This window comes from Urocampus carinirostris, chromosome 11 (assembly GCF_059441175.1).
Source record: "Urocampus carinirostris isolate Australia breed hairy pipefish chromosome 11, RoL_Ucar_1.0, whole genome shotgun sequence".
NCBI lineage: Eukaryota > Metazoa > Chordata > Actinopteri > Syngnathiformes > Syngnathidae > Urocampus > Urocampus carinirostris.
The window spans coordinates 14929478-14946045 of NC_142359.1; the positions used below are offsets into that span (position 1 = coordinate 14929478).

Sequence of the window (16568 nt, forward strand, 5' to 3'; positions counted from 1 at the left end):
GTATATATATATTAGATAGATAGAATAATCTCCTTTATACCCACTCAACAAGCTGAAACACCAAATACAAAGACCCGACAGACAAAACGGTTAAAATACAATACAGTACAAACAAAATCCGATAACGGTCAATAAGGTACTACTAATTAAAATGTTGTGGTACTCATGTCCTCTGTGTCCCTTCCTGTGGACTAAATTTAAGGCCAATGTGCAAATAACTGCCTACATATTTTTGTATATGCTATTTGATTATCATTAGTTTAAACAGACAGTATAGTGCCTCCTAGTGGTACATAAAACTTTAATTAGTAAAAAAACTATCATCGCAAATTTGTATTTCTGTTGCAGGGTGGAATACCAATTAGGTCTCCGCCATGTTTTTCCAGTCCCAAGCACCGGCCCTCGCTTGCTCCTGACAACACAGTGTCATCTAGTGGTCAAATATTACACACTGTGGCTTTAAGGATATTAAATTCGATGCAAAAAAAGCCCGCACAATTGACCTCGACCTATTTTAAAATGAGTTTTTCTATGCAAATTCAGTGCTTTAAAAAGTGACGTGTATTACTTTAAGTCGGAATGTTTCAAAAAATGTAATTAAATGGTCCATTTATAGAGAATATACAGTAAGAATAAATCAAACAAGGAAATGTCCACAGGCATATTCAAATGTAAATACAAATGGGTAGGCCTACATTATCTCTATTCCTCATGTGTTGGAGAGGTATTAGATTTGAGATTCTGACAAAAGGCAGATATAAAAAAATTCAAATCAATATTCATTTTCCTCTGACTTAAAAACTGCCCACTACTGATTTGAAGCCTGAGGGGGAGAAATTGAATTCATTAAAATCAATAATATTGATTTGAATAATAAGCAAAACAACATAAATTCTCATGCAAAGGTGCAGTTTTTTTAAATACTGAAGGTCAGGAAATACACGTTTATTAGAAATAACATGAATTTCACATGGAGGGAACTGACATAATTATGGATTGTGTTTCGTGCGTAAAAAAAATGTGCAATGAAAGCCATCCATCCATTGTCTGCCCCGCTTATCCTCAGTAGGGTCACGGGTGTGCTGGAGCCCATCCCAGCCATCTTTGGGCAGTGGGCAGGGGAGACCCTGAACTGGTTGCCAGACCGTCGCAGGGCACACAGAGACATACAACTCACTCGCTCATTCACACCTAGGGACAATTTGGACCGACCAATTCACCTGAAATGAATGTTTTTGGAATGTGGGAGGGAACTGGAATGCCAGAAGGAAACCCGCGCAGGCACGGGGAGAACATGCAAACTCCACACAGGAAGGTTCGAGCGATGAAATCCACTGCTATTTAATGTCAAAAGGTTGGCATGTATTTCGCTGGCAAAAAAAAAAGCGAGCAAAAGGCTGGGCTAAAAACATGAGAATAAGAAAGGAGCAGTTTGGTCACTTTGGGTCTCCGTTATTTGTATTCGTCTGCGTGTTTGTAGCACTCGTTTTTGGTTGTACTACATAAGTGACATCTAGAGAAAATACACTGTCCCTAAAAAGAGGGTAGTTAGTTCGTGGAGTTACGCTTCTGTCCCCTTCTGCTTCTTGCATGCCTTTTTATTCTAAACTTGGCTGCTCAATTCATTAAACGTTTTAAAATACGAAAGACCGTTGCTCTACTAATCAACCTTAACACAAACTGGACAACAGGTGGAACAATGCACCACTGTCAAATACTGGAAAAGAAACGGCGAATGGTAATTAATGCAAAAATGTATTTTCTTCTGGACTTGAATACAAGGCAGATATAGTGTTCAAAAGTGAGGAGGTTATGTATTGCTAGAACTCAACAGATGAGCTCACGAGTGTTGAACATTTGCATAAAAGACCAACAAAAAGTGGTATGTTTTTTTGCAAGAAAAAGAACGGCAGAGCATTTTCTAAAAAAAAAAAACGAGCAGGGTTCTAAAACTTCGGTCAAGGGGAGCTGCTCCTAATCATAATGAACTGTTGTTATTGCTTGGCAACTAAAAGGGAATATGAGTTGGGTTAGACCGTTGTGAGACAGGATAGTTTAACACCTAATGATAATCAAATGTAAACAGCATGTGTATTTTTAAACACATTTTATCCAAAATATTGTTGGCCTGGTGTATTTAATCAAAAGAAACCCAATTCAATTGAATTCAATATATTACTCCACCCTCAAAAGTGACCACAAACAGGACTGTAAAGAGAGGGAGAACTGGATCCCAAATTCAACCCCACGAGTGACCAGTTGAAGAACCACTGCAGTACAGCACCAAAGTAAAATTCATAAAAATGTGCATGACAAAGTCAGGTATAATAAAGTTATGAATGAAAACATCAAAACACGTAAATGATCATAATAAATATAAAGGTTATTTGCGTCGCTTCAAACTCGTAAAAGATGTAGTTTCCATTAATACTTTAAAGAAGCTGAAATCAGGGGAAAAAATGGACAGAAAGGTTGCTTAAACATGCTGGGAAGACGCTGTCGATAATGATTTGTACATTTCAATATAATTCAGACAAGTGACACTTGACTTGATGTTTTGCAGAACAGTGCAAACTTCATATAAATTAAAATAGACAAAATAAACCACAAGGGTAAAGCGACATGCGTGTAAATGTACAGGTTTCATGCACGTTGTTGAAAGAAATTCAGTCAGGGCTATTTCAATTGAGAGTAAAGCATTGTTCGTAGGAATTAAGGACAGATTCAAGGACAGGCTGTAAAAAAGAGGAAAGTTACAGTTAGTTTGTGCACAAGGAGAAAAAGGAGGGTTTCCTTTAATTCCTTTAAAGTGATTTCTTCATTTTGCAAAATGATGTTTGATACAATAAGAAAAAAATAAACTGGAAAAAGACACACACACAAAAACCAGGAAGAGAAAGGTGTAGAACGGATGCAAGGACTGCAGTGTGAATGCTTTGAGTGAGGATGTAAACACAGGTTTGTATACAGGTAAGAAGGAAGGGTTGAAGAATTGAAACACACAAAAAAAGAAGCAAGATGAAGATGGAGAGAGCATCCAATGGGTAGAAGATGAAACAAAGGAAAAAAAAGGGGGAAGCTAAATTACTGAATACAATGGAGATAGAAGAAAACTTTGCAGAGGATGCAAGGCAAAAAGGAGAATATTTTTTGTGCACAACAACGTTAGTACTTGAGTGGTTAAGATGAACACAGGCGCACTGATCAGTGCCACACCAATGTGAAAAAACATTGGCACACGTAGAGATGACGGGTAAACTCGGGCCGCAGGTTTTGCATGATAGGTTACTGTCTAGAAAGAGCAGCAACCTGACAAGTGGGGTCAGGCGGGGGATTTTGTTGGGCGGGCAGCAACACTTGAGGCGTGCCAACGAGGAGATCTAAACAGCATCTTGAGCATCCGGCACAAACACAAGAACCAAATTCAGAGTTTCAGGGAGTAATGGCACCAAAACCTACCATCAGGATAACGCGAATATAAAAAGTAGGCTAAAACCCGAACGCGTGTCTCCTTCTGTCTCGGTTTTAGCAGAGGAGGGAATAAGTCACTGACAGTCAATCGGAAAATACATTGTCTGGCATAACCTTGAAGAAACATTTTCATTTTCACCCGTGGTGTGCTCTCTTTTGTTGCCAAACAGGAATATAGATGTACAGCTATTTAATAATCACTTATTACAAAACTGAAATTTCTTCAGTATTGTCCTGTGAAAATATATATACGATTGCTCTTTGTGAGGTGTGTACTCACTTTCATGATACTGACCAATATGTCCAAGTAAAGTCTTAAACCTTCGAGTTTTTGTGGTTAACATCGAGCACGTCATTTGAGTCGCTGCAGGATTTCAAGCCAGTCAAGTCTCAAACCAGTTCACTTAAAGTCATAACTTAGAATAAAACACTTTAAAGCACTTCTCCTTCATATCGTCAAAAATTTACTTCCAGGATTATAACCCTTTATAAAAGTTTTCCTTGATTTTAGAAGAGTGCATTTCACAAGGCACACAGGTGGCTTGTCAAGTTTGTGCGCACTGTACATTAAGTAATATAGCCTTAGTTTAAAAAAAACAAGCAAAACAAAAAACACTCACTTCAACCTGCAGATTCTTAAAACACAATTGTCAAGTCGTGTCACTCAGGCCCAAGTCAAAGTCCCATCTGAAAATATCTCAAGTCCTTAAATTCAAGACTTTTGTTGGACTGGAGTCAATACATGTAACTTGAGTTCCCAACCTCTGATATTCAAAAGGAGGAACTAATGTAACATAGCTTCAAAGAGCAGGTTTCAGTCCTCAATAAGTTAAAATGCACGAGAAGGGAAAAGGGCCAGAGACAAGCAACACAACTCAAGATGACATGGAAAAAAACATAATGTCATATTAAAATAAGGCATTTTCCAATAAAGAGAAAAAGATGTGTAGTGTCAACAAGTTTTTTTTTTCTTTTCAAGTGCCCTGTCCCAGAACATCACGAAGAGATCTCGGCCAGGCGCTGGAGAAGAGTGGAGAACCCGGCAGCCTGCTGGGAGAGCTCTGCCACCCGATCCACCATCTCTTGGGATGCGGACACCGATGGGTAGTTTTGTGCTGCGCCTTTTGTCGCCACCACGACCGCCTTTAAGGCCTGGCATAAGCGACCACCTGAGGTTGTAATCTGGAATGGAAATGAAAGGGCAGTTGAGCAATATCCGCGGTATGAATTAGAGCAGGGGTTGGTGAACATATAGCTAGCGAGTCAGACATGGCTCTTTTCATTACTGAGATAAAATCTATTATATCTATCTACCCTGGTCATATCCCTCGAGAGGGGTGACCGACAGCAAGATAAACAAAAACACAAAAACAAAGAAATGTAAAAAAAAAAAAAAAAAAAAAAAAAAAAGAGCAAAAAGTAGCAAAAAACACTAACTAAAATTTTTGGACCATGGCCAACCCAAACGCCCAAACACCCAAACAAGTTAAGCACCTCGGTACCCAAGTCGGTTATGCTTTCGTCCCTCCAGATGAAACGAGACACAAGAAAGCGGCCACTGTTGTGTCACTCGGGTCAGGGTGACACAACACATTCTTTTGTTCAACAGCAGGGCCAGAATGCTTTCACTGGTTTACCCCTGCCGCATCATACAGGTGCCCTGCCCAATCCTTAGAACACATCTAAACATCCCACTATGCTTTCACAACACCTCTCCACTCATTCCTATCACCAACAAGAGCTCGAGCTTCCATTATATTTAGACCACTTTCCTGTCTTTTTATGAAATTGATTGTTCTTAACCATAGTGCATTCAATCTTTCAATCTTAGAGACATCTGATCTTTTGCTTAGTTGGATATATGCATTTTTTAGTGTTTTTAGGATTTGTGTCTAAATTGGTTAAAATATAACAGTAAAGAGTTAATAATGTTATTTGCATTTTATCATTTATTTAAAGCACTAAAGAGCAAATATATTAAATTTTAATTTTGTTGTTTAACATTTTCAGGGATTTTGTCGTGTTGTTTGACTATAAATCTGGTGTAAAAATCTAAAATTGTTGTGATTTTTACAATGCAAATTATATGAAATTAATCATTACTAAATATGGTACATATAGTTCTGTTATTATTGATTAAAAAAAAAATAAAAAAAATCTTTGGAGCCATTTAAGAGTCAAAAGAGCCAGCTATTCGCTGTGAGCCGAGCCGAACGAGCCACTTCCTGAAAAAGAGCTGTAAATCCCATGACTAGTCTGATAAACCCGTCCTCTTGGATGCGACAATAGGGGGCAGTAACGCTTCGCAACTCAACTATGAGGACTGTAGCCGCAATCAGCGTTATTTTTTACACACTTTTTGATTCTTCTTCATTTAAAATTGTGGTCTATCCAGACAGACTGCCAGGAAATCCAGCAATGGAAATCATTTAACGCATTTTTAAGCACTTCACCCAAAATTCAAGTATTTCCCTGACCTTGAAAACAACAATAAAGTTAAATAATTTTAAAGGATTTCAAGTGCCATTAAGGATCCGTCCCCAGGACACACGACGCACCTTAGACCGTAGGTCGCCTGAAGTCAGGAGACGGGAGAGTGTGTCACCGATGAAAACCAGCTTGTGCGCTGTCACGATGAGGCTCTTGCCACGAGCTACGAAAATGCGGGGCGGCTGGTTTCCCTGCACGCTGGTGAAAAGCACGTCAATAGCGTCGGCCAGGCAAGACAGATGAGCGAGGCTTTGCGAAGAGTAGAAGGACAGCAGCTCCGAATCTTCCAGAGAAAGGGATACCGGCAAGGGAGGTGATGGTGTCATCTGGAGAGAAGATTTGCATATAATATTCATGAATTAAAGATGATTTTAATACACTATTGTCATGATCTCATCGGCTAGACAAAACAAAAAAACTCGCAATAAACAACTGCAAATGGGACCCAGGAGACATAGACAAGCACAATTAGATACAGTACGTCAGTGAACGACTGGAGAAAGACTACTTGTCTTAGACTTGTTGTCTTGCAGGCTCCAGCCTTATGCAAGGCCAGATTGTTACCAAAGACAAGAGACGTCTTGTTAGTTCACCGGGGAGCAATCGAGGATGTGAATAAGGGGGGCAAAATATTGGACAGTACAGACTTAACTCCTTCTGGAAGAGACTTTATAATAAAACGGGACTAGCTACAGTATTTTGCGGACTATACGGCACACCTAAAAACCCAATTTGGCCAGAAAATTGAATGTGAGGCCTATAACCGGGTGCGCTTTATTTACCACGGAATACAGTGCACAAGGTAGATTAAGCCAAGCCAAGTCAAGTTCACTAGAGCAATCACTGATCAAATCAGTTGACAATGCTGATCTAAATTGCAAAACGGTGTATACACCGGGAATCAAACTGAAGTAGTGCGGTTAGCGTGCCGACACATTACCATTAGACAACCAGTGGTATTAATGACATACAGTGCAGCATTGGACCTAGTTTTATTAACAGTTCCAGGAACACTGATTTCTGACAGGTTAAAAAGTCCCACCACTTCTTCATCAACCAGTGTTAAAGAATGGAGAGAACAGAAAGTCTTCTCACAAAATACTATACAAGCTCTTTTTCCCACACATGCATGTTAAGCCGGAAGGTTATTGACACACCGGTGAAGAAGCAGAGGGACTGTTAAACGTACACCATGCAAATCAATGTTGGGCTAAGCTCTAATGGCATTTTGTATGTCATGTGTACAACAAGGAGTCTAGTGGTAATGTGTCGACGCTCACGGCGCTACAATTCGGCTTTGATTCCCATTATGTACAATGTTTTGTGAGTTTAGTCAGTGGCACAAGAAAACTCATACTATAGACTCATTTTCATCTGAAAAATATACTTTAAAAAAAAAGACTGTTTTGGGGGTGCGCCTAAAAAATCTGGTACCTCTTATCATGCGGAAAATCTTTACGCACTGTGACTAAAACCAATGATTCAAGACAATAAGTGAAGAAACTAGGAAGGGAACCAATGAGATAGAACCTTGAGTCACACATCTCCTTGGTAAACAGACTTAACTCGTGACTCATAATGAGATCATCAAATAGAAAATGTTCTCACTTAGCAGGTCAAAAAATAATTATTTAGCTACAACAAATGAGTCAACTTTGACTCAATTTCTGCCTAAAAATATTAAGGAAAGCCTTATTTTTGATATTGGAAGAAACTTACTCTTGGCTCTGAGCTAATTGTTTGCCCGTTCTGTGCCAGGGGAAGTTCTGTTTTTCCCTACATGCGGATAAAGAACAGGATATTTAGAGGCATAGATAGCATTAAAAAATGCTGACTGTGCACAAAATGACTAACCTGCAGCTTCACGTATCCAACACTGTCACCATTTTGGACCGGTTGTGGGATGGGGGTCAAGCCAATCCCAGCATATTCGTTGCCAGGATCTTCGTTTCCATTGGCAACTGTGAGCGTCACCGTGGACAAAGTGGGAGCTAATGGAAAGTTTGGCTGAGGAGTCGGCGGCAGAGGCCTTTCCTGGATCCAACTGCTCTTGCGGGAGCCCATTCCACCTCCGTTTGATTTTCCATCTGATCCCGGAAGAGCAGGCAGGGGCCTGCGGGAAAGAGACTCCTGGGAGGGAAGTCGGGGGCGACTTTGAGTCTGCAAGAGGATGGCACTTTCCTCCAGGGAGCGTTGCACCAAGGATAGGAGTCCTTCCGACGGCGGAGCGTTGCCAATGGCCGATAAAGCAGGCAGGAGGTCTGAAAGGCGGGCCCAGGCCTGCTGAAGGGGGGGAGGCGGGTCCCCGCAGTGGCTGGCCTTCCACGTGGACAAGATTTCGGCAAGGGAAGTGGCCAGATCCCGGGACGAAAGATTGGCGGGCGAGCAGGAAATGGCGCTCAGCACAGCATGGACAAGACTAGAAAGCGAGGCTCTCCACTGGATGTCCCCGGAGCCGTTGCTGGAAACGGAGAGACGACGAGTGGAGGAAGAGGAAGAAGAGGACGAGTGGGGGAGGCCTTCCGCGTTCAGAGCGGGCATATCGTAGATCCCGCAGTCCGAAGAGTCACGCTGCTGGTTTCCAGCACTGGCTTTCTTTTCTGAACAATTGTGACCGTTCTGGCTTGTGTCCTCTCTAGGAAGACTTGCGGTGGATTCACCGTGACCCAGAGGCACACCTGGAAGCGTAGGGACACTATACACGTCGTCCGCTTCAACTAGGTCAGCACATGGTTGGACTTCTGATGTGGAGCCGTTCAGTGTAATTGTGGGGACGTCATACACCTACAGGTAGAAATAAATAAACAATTGAATATCATTAATTTTCTTTGCAATTTATCTTTATTAGGTTCAAAATGAGATTGAAAGATGCAGTGTAGAAGAAAAAGGTTCATTTTATACAAATTTATTGTCTGGCCCGGATGCACACTTAAGTATGGTCAAAAAGATTCTTGTCACTAAAGGGGAAACAGACTTTATTTTGTTTTGTGTTGTGTTGAAACCAAGCCTTTTTGAGAGGTTTATTTACTTGCTTACATAAACAATGCTGTGTAAGACGTGGATATGTAGAGTTTCAATTTTACATTATCTTTTACGTTTATTTCATCTTTGCAATAAAATAGATAAATAATTTTCCATGGTAGGCTGAGGTCAAGTTATCCAAGAGATTAGGTACCAAATTTTCCGCACTTCAAAGCACACCTCCAAAACCCAAACTTGGCCAGGAATTTAAAAGTACGCCTTAAAACCTGGTAATCTTTATATACTGGAAAAAACGTCAGATAAGATTGGAAATACATGCAGTATGAATGCATACAGTAGACATAGGAATACGTTTCTGTACAATGTATTACAGTACAGTATATTTACGGATTTGAGCAATGATTGATCAAATCGATAAACATCACTGACCTAATTGCAAAATATTGTAGGCAACAGGAATCAAACCCTACATTTTACCACTAGACCAGCGGTGATACAAAATACATATGACAGGGCACCGGACCTTATCTCATGTCATCCTCACACTACTTTTTACTCAGTGTCAAGGACACCGATTTGCATAGTACATTCTCATAGGTTATACAGTCTCTCCACTTCTTCACCAACAAATATTAGGAGACTACGCATACATATTAAACCGAGAGGTTATTTATGCAGAGGTGAAGAGACTGTAACCAATCAAATGCACTATGCTAATCAGTGTTGTGGCACTGTGAGTATATATAGTGTGATAATGGGATAAGCTCTAATGCCATTCAGTATGTTATCCGTACCACTGGTGGTTTAGTGGCAATGTGGTGGCCCTCTCACTGCCACTACTCAGGTTCGATTTTCAATAGATAAAATGTTATTCGGTAATAGTCAACAATATATATTAATGTACTGCTCGGATTGCATTAATTGAATCTGTATACACGAAAGTTCTTACTGTAGTAATTAAATGCTCATTTCAGCCCTGTGCGCCTTGTGTATAAACGATACATGGCAAAAGACTATCTTTGGGGGGTGGACCTTATAATCCGGTGCACCGTATAGTGCTGAATAAATAGTAATTATAGTCTTGTGGTAAACGTTTACTTTGTAGTTAATCAATGCAGACATGGGTGAGACATGAACTACTTACATTTGTATGTTTTCTGCAGAGGATCAGAATAATGGAATCAAAGTGTACAAAATAATAAACGTATGATTTAATTGAAGTCAGAACCTCTGCAAACCCGCACACAGATGCATCAGTGGCTCAAACCACCAAATGAAGTCCAGGATATTTTTATCCACTTGAACATCCCTGTGTCAACGCTTATGCATTAACTGGAGCAAAAACAATCTAACAGCTGGCATGCACATTCAAGGAGCATGAAAGCAAGGCCACGGGCTCTGTGGCCTTGGCCTTGCCGTAGCAGATGGGTGTGACCAGAAGAAAATAGTAACAGCTCGTGGACCGGATAGACAGTCCACCAGACTAGCAAAGACAAGTGTGGCCTCGTCTTGGCTTGGTTAGAGGGAACCAATAGGGAACTTGGGCTGGGGGCATTGGGTAAAGTGGTTTTGATGGGATTTTGAATTAAGGAGGGACGCATTATGACAAAGTTGAAGTTATTCACAGAAATATGAAAAATGAGTACAAAAACAATTTTTATCTAAATGAAATACCTAAACTCACTACAATGTAGTTACACATGCAACAATAGACACTAACCACTATTTTCCCCAGATAATAATTCTGTAGGCATAGTTATGGTACTTTGATATAGGTTGAGTCTGTGCGTCAAGATTCTTTGAGTGTTATGCAGGATTTTCCCTGGATTAAATTGAGGCATAGAATAGTAGCCATAGGAATACAATCTAGCCAATAATTTCATGAAATACAATCAAATTGACAAAGGGCTAATACATGCCTTTAGGCCCATTCATGGATGGATAATTATAAACACAAGAAAAACCGTACTGCCATGTGATCTAGAAAATAGGTTATAACTCATATAGATCGCTTAAAAAATCCTGGTGCTTAAAACAGCTACATCCTGACTTTCATGCATACATTGGATCATTTTCTGGGCCAGCCTTAACTTTAAAATCAAATCCATAAGAAATAAAAGTAATAGGTAAGGGAAAAAATAAGGGGGAAAAAAATCGCTTATGCTTTCTGGATAAAATGACCATTATTTCATAAAGTTAATGGTAAGCAACCCAGAACAATGTACTTGGTGATTTGTCAAGCATCTTAATCAAGTAAAAGCAACAGGGAAAACAGATAGAAAAGTCATTTTCACCTCTGTCTCAGAGTCAACGTGCGTAATGGTGCGAGGCATATCATAAATGCCGTCATGTCCATTGCTGAGGACTGTTGGCACTGAACGCTGCCATCGGCCGCTGGGTGGCGTGTCATATACCTATAGAAGACAAAAAAATATTTAATATTAGCAATATTTATTAAATGTGTAGACCTCTTTCCAGCCAATGTTATCACTAGATAACCGCAGGATAAGTCTGCATTGTTTAGCCAAAACAGCGGGAGAAGTACTAGTTTAGGAGCGAGGGAAGATCTGTATGTTGGGTTACGTTTTTAGAGTCACGGTTTACAAAAACAGAATGCCGAGCTGTTGTGTGTAGAAGGGCACAAATAGCAATTAAGGAACACAATGTTTTTTGCACTTCCCAAAGAAAAATGGCATTTTCAATATAATTAAACATACTCGGTGCTTGTATGAGATGTTACTATGAACATTTTCTGTCAACAGTCTGGTATAAACTGACATGAATTCTGCCGATGTGCCTCAACTTTGCACGCATAGCTTGGTTACGTCAAACTTGTTTACAAACACAGAAGGGGGTCTAGATAAGTATTAAGACAATAAAGTACAATAAAACATCAAATTGAAAACAAAGTATTAATAAAATATGAACAAAATATTGTTTTGTATTGATGATCAATGTGTTGGGGTAGTATCTATGCCTTTAGTTGAGAATACAATCGCAAGGGAATTGTACTGAGAATAAGCACAAACAAAGTGATATAACTAACGAACCTGGTCATCCAGAGGATCTGCATAATCTTTATTTTCGCCTTTATTGCTGTGGGTGTCGCTACATTTCTGTGGGTCCTGACTCGTATGCTTGTTCCCCTCCTTCACCTGAGATCCAGGACCGGGGGCCAAGGCGCAATCGTTTGACAAAGGTATGGACTGCTGCCCGTCTTTCCGTGTGACTCCCCTGACTGGGGGAGCGGGTGGGGGAGGTTTTCGGGTGAAATTTGGTGATCCAGGAACTCTGGGTTGGCCGGCTCGAACCAACAAAGGGGAGCCTCGGTGGCAGGCTAAACCCGCTTTGCCTCTGGCTGCAGCAGGGTTGCACGATGGGCCCTTGAGCAGGGGCCTGGAAGGTACTTGGCCAGGGGAGGATGAAGTTCTTTGAAGTCCTACTGCCACACAAGTGGGGGTTTGGTACATGCTGGGAATTTCCTGAACAGCTTTAGACTGTTGAGTGCTGCTGATGGAAGTAGGCCCTTTAGCCAGAACCCCTCCTGTTGGGGTTTGATAAACATCATCACCGGCAAGTGGTGTTCCTTTTGGCACCAGGTAACAGTCATCAGAGGATTCTGCAGTGAGCGTTTCTCTAGGAACGAGATATGTGGTGTCCTCACTATCATCGCCCACTGTCGCGACACCACTGGGGCAAAGGTACACCGATTCAGGAGCCATTTGAGGTCCTGGCTGCCGTGCATGCTGAGCTGTTGAAGGTAGCGGGCTCATTGGACTCTGATATAGAGCTCCAGTCACGTCTGAGCCCCTTCCTCTTAGCGAGGGGGACCGTGGGCGACTCCCCACTCCAATATCCCAGTCTGGCTTGGGTCGGGACCCAGAACTAGAGTGCGAGCGCGGACGGCTGCCAGGTCTTGAGGTCGGACCAGCAGCTCGGTTTTCACCCCCTGCCGCTGGAGACTGGTACGTACTTTCCGCATTGTCTACAGTATTTTGGGCCAGCGGCGGGCCGGGAGACAAGTAAACAGAGTCCGGATTGGGAGCCGGGGCGGTCTGCAAAAGACGAAGGCGATTGGCTGGGGCGATGCCTTGTCGGCCATGCAGGGAGCAAAGCCACCAGCCAGGCCCGCTGCTCTGCTCCTGTTCTAAAACCATCAAGATGTCACCCTTCCTAAACGCCAGTTCCTCTGGGCTCTCAGCTGTGTTGTCAAAGAGGGCCTTTGCCAACACCGTCTAAAGGGGAGAGGAAAGGTTTTAGAATGTGATGCAAGAACAACATGTTTTTAATAGTCTTATTTCAAGCAGGCACAATAGACTAACACTTGTGCATCTGGAACAACAGGGACATTGATGGCTAAACAGCTCAGTTGTCTCGGGGCTTGAATAATAGAAAAGAAGCGACAGAATCATAAACTGGTGCTCTGGTTCCATCCATCTATTTTGTATCACATTTGAATCCATCAATGGCAGTGTTTCTCAACATGTAGGTCGGGAAACCAAAAGTGGGTCACAGGCACATTGACAATGTGTCACGGCCTTAGCCTTGGAAAAATAATGGTAAGGAAAGAAAAACATAACACAGTGATTTAAACTCCCATCCCTGCAAATGCTAGTTAACACTCCTCATTTTACAGCACAGAAAAAGACTGGTAATGTTTGTTGACACTTGTTTATTAGGGCCAATCACAGATACAGCAGAGAATTATTGATCTATGGATTCTATCATCTTGAAGACAAGGCCACTAAAGTGCAGTGTTTTGAATTTCATTGGAAATGCTGGTAAATGAGCAAATAATGGAATATTATTACTTAAATTCGTTTTGGTTGTGCTGGCCTGGCTGTTTTTGTTGTTCTTTTTTTTGATGTGGATATATTCTACGACCTCTGGTTTAAACTACACAATCATGTCATTCAATACATTTGAAAAGTGTTTTTTTTCTTTATTTGTGCTTGTACCCTGGGTGGGATGGTGACTCATAAGCTAGACCAGTTGAGAACCAATGATCTAAGGGACATTGGGCAAGAGGCATGATACACCCAGACAGTGAATAAACATGCAGTCACTGGTCCATCAATTTTCAGTAAAACGTTTGGAGCCTATAGCCCCAATTAGAATTGCTGCCTTTCCATCATTTTATTTTAGATTTTGTAGTAAATGTCTTCAATGCTTTTTCATACCTCCTGATGCATTCATAGATTTTTTTCTTTTAGGGAGAACAAGAACAATCAGAAACTTCATATGTAAAATGATTTAAAGGAGAAGGCAATGAGTAATAATAACCCACATCGTTTGTCCAATCATAGATAACCCACGGGTCATAGTTTAAAAAAGAAGAAGATTGTTTTGGGTTCTCCGGGGTTAAATAATTTTTTTTGTATAAGTTTTAATGATTATTTCATGAACTGATATTCACAAAGAGCTTGCAAAAATGTAGGTAGTTTCATCAAAGAAAGCGTTATCAGTGCATCTAAAATTCAAATTCTGACTTATTAACAATTTTGAGTTGTGGATAGGTCAACCACAAAACATTGAAGAGAAAATAACTCTAGCAAAATAAAAAAAGGTAATGCCCGGGTCAATATTTAAAAGCCAAAACTGAAACTCTCCACAAATGCTCTTGAAGGAGAAATACCAATGCAAACACAGAACCTCATACAGATGTAAAATTGTATTCATGTCTACGCTTACTTTGCACTATGTTGCCTATTTTGGACTAGTGCATATTGCACTAATACGACCCCAAAACTAAGTAAACACCCAAAGTAAATATCTTTTGCCTCTACATGTCCACACTTTCTTGTGTAAATTATTTTTTTAATTTGTTATCCTTACAGTTAATGTGTAACTGGAGTACCATGTCCAATTTCGTTGTCACAATATGTTCAACCCATTTTGTAACAATGATGATAAAGGTATATTGTACTCTATTCTAACTATGTACCCCTCATTTTATTTGGAGTAAATTTAAATATTGCCCATACACGTGCCCTGCCCGGTGAAAGCTGTCGGGCCCTACTGTTGAACAAAAGAGGGTGTTGTGTCACCCTGACCCGAGTGACATGGCAGTTTTCAGTGTCCCGTTTCTTCTGGAGGGATGAAAGCATGACCAACTTAGGTGCCGAAGTGCCTAACTTGTTTTGGCATTTGGGTTGACCATGGTCCACAAATGTTTGGGTGTGTTTTTTTGCTATTCTTTTTCCCTTGTTTATTTTCCTTGTTATTGTATGTGTGTCTTGCTGTCGGTCAGCCTTCTTGAGGGATATGACTAAGGTAGATGGAATAGAAATTAAAATATTTAAAAAAGCTCTAAGCATGGATGTCCAAAATAAGGATCAGTATGGTCAAATGGACAGAGCTGCTTCATGGAAATGAGCGGGATGGGATGAGGGTTGTACTGGGGGATGGGGGATGAGGGTCACATCTGTCCCTTGCTGTAAAGGACTTAATTGCCAACCCAATGGCCCCGAAACACCCCTTTCACCATTTTTAAAGCCTAGCCCCCTGGGGTTCCATTGCATGTGAAACCACACGACCCAAAATACGACTAGCCAATACAAAATTAATGAATACATAAGCAAACACTATGAAATACTTACAGAAACAGACATGGCTGTGTCGCTATCAAGTTATTGGATCTCGAAGAATGTCGAACTCGAATGTTCCGTTCGGTCAAGGGGGTCCATTCAGCTCACATCGTCTCCACTTTGAGAAGCACAAACGCTGGACCTGGGAGTCGTTCGGAACAGTTACTTATAGCACACATTTGTCGAAAGAATACAGACTGAAAGGAGACTGGCAACCACCTGTCCCGTCATTTCTATGCCCCAGTCACGTTAGAAGCTAACTGTAAGTTAGCATACAGCTAGGCGTTCGATTTCATATTAGAAATCGTCGATAACTCCAGAGTAAACGTAAAATGTAGTGATAATGTAGTAATCCATTAAAATGGACTCCACTGCCGCGGCCTAAGTCGCTAATGTTGGTGGCTCTTGAACGCCGCTTCTGTTCACCATTTTCCACACACGGGAGGCCAAAACCATCCGTTGTTGGTTAGCGGTTCTATTAAATGTTCCACGTTACCTTCTTTGCGCTAATTCGCTTGTAATCGCTCAGAGCGGGATGAAGTGAAAGCGCTTCTTCTCGAGCGTGAAAATCATCCAGCGGCCATTGGCTTTCGATCGTTTTCGGCCCAAGACAACAAAATGATCTCCGCCTTATTCCGAGCTGACGTTCTTATGTCGATCTACAAACTAACCGGATGCCGCGATGACAATTCCCGAGTAGAATCCAGTTATTTAGCGATCGCGTAACTCGGAAACTTGGCCGCTCTCTGATTGGCTCTTTGCCGTGAGTTGCATTCAATATTGAATAAAACGAAACGACCAAAATATGACATTTGAGAATAATAAATATCACTAAAATTAAATGAGCGACATCAATTCTAAACACCTTAAGTCCATAAATGTAGCTGCAGCTAATACATTCTGATACTCTTATTGTGAAAGGTACTATTTTTCAAACCCGGAAAAACAACTGCTCTTCCAGTTTGTGGAGCGCGAGGAGTCCTAAGGTCTTGATTTGTATTATTTTTCACATTTCAACGTACTATTTTAAAACGAGTC

The 16568-nt window shown here is 41.0% G+C and overlaps 1 protein-coding gene across 2 annotated transcripts; it reads right to left on the reverse strand.

Annotated features, from left to right (window-relative positions):
• Window positions 1–1742: 1742 nt before the first annotated feature.
• efs (embryonal Fyn-associated substrate) lies at window positions 1743–16220 on the reverse strand. 2 transcript variants are annotated; one of them, XM_088346683.1, is made up of 8 exons: window positions 16027–16220; window positions 15543–15666; window positions 11994–13178; window positions 11238–11357; window positions 7816–8745; window positions 7681–7737; window positions 6030–6287; window positions 1743–4653 (listed from the first exon to the last, which is right to left on the reverse strand). In XM_088346683.1, the coding sequence occupies exons 2-8, from the start codon at window positions 15552–15554 to the stop codon at window positions 4468–4470; spliced, it is 2748 nt and encodes a 915-aa protein (XP_088202809.1). In that variant the 5' UTR covers window positions 15555–15666; window positions 16027–16220; the 3' UTR covers window positions 1743–4467. The 2 variants fall into 2 exon arrangements, with proteins under 2 accessions (XP_088202809.1, XP_088202808.1); XM_088346682.1 differs by having other exon boundaries at window positions 15543–15672.
• Between the last annotated feature and the right edge of the window lie 348 nt (window positions 16221–16568).

What these genes read in the sequence shown, in the direction of transcription:
- efs (XM_088346683.1), bottom strand. An exon ending in TTGGATACGTGAAGCTGCAG is followed by an intron (nt 7,738 to 7,815) that starts GTTAGTCATTTT and finishes ATCCGCATGTAG; the next exon opens with GGAAAAACAGAACTTCCCCT. An exon ending in CAATTAGCTCAGAGCCAAGA is followed by an intron (nt 6,288 to 7,680) that starts GTAAGTTTCTTC and finishes TCTTCTCTCCAG; the next exon opens with ATGACACCATCACCTCCCTT.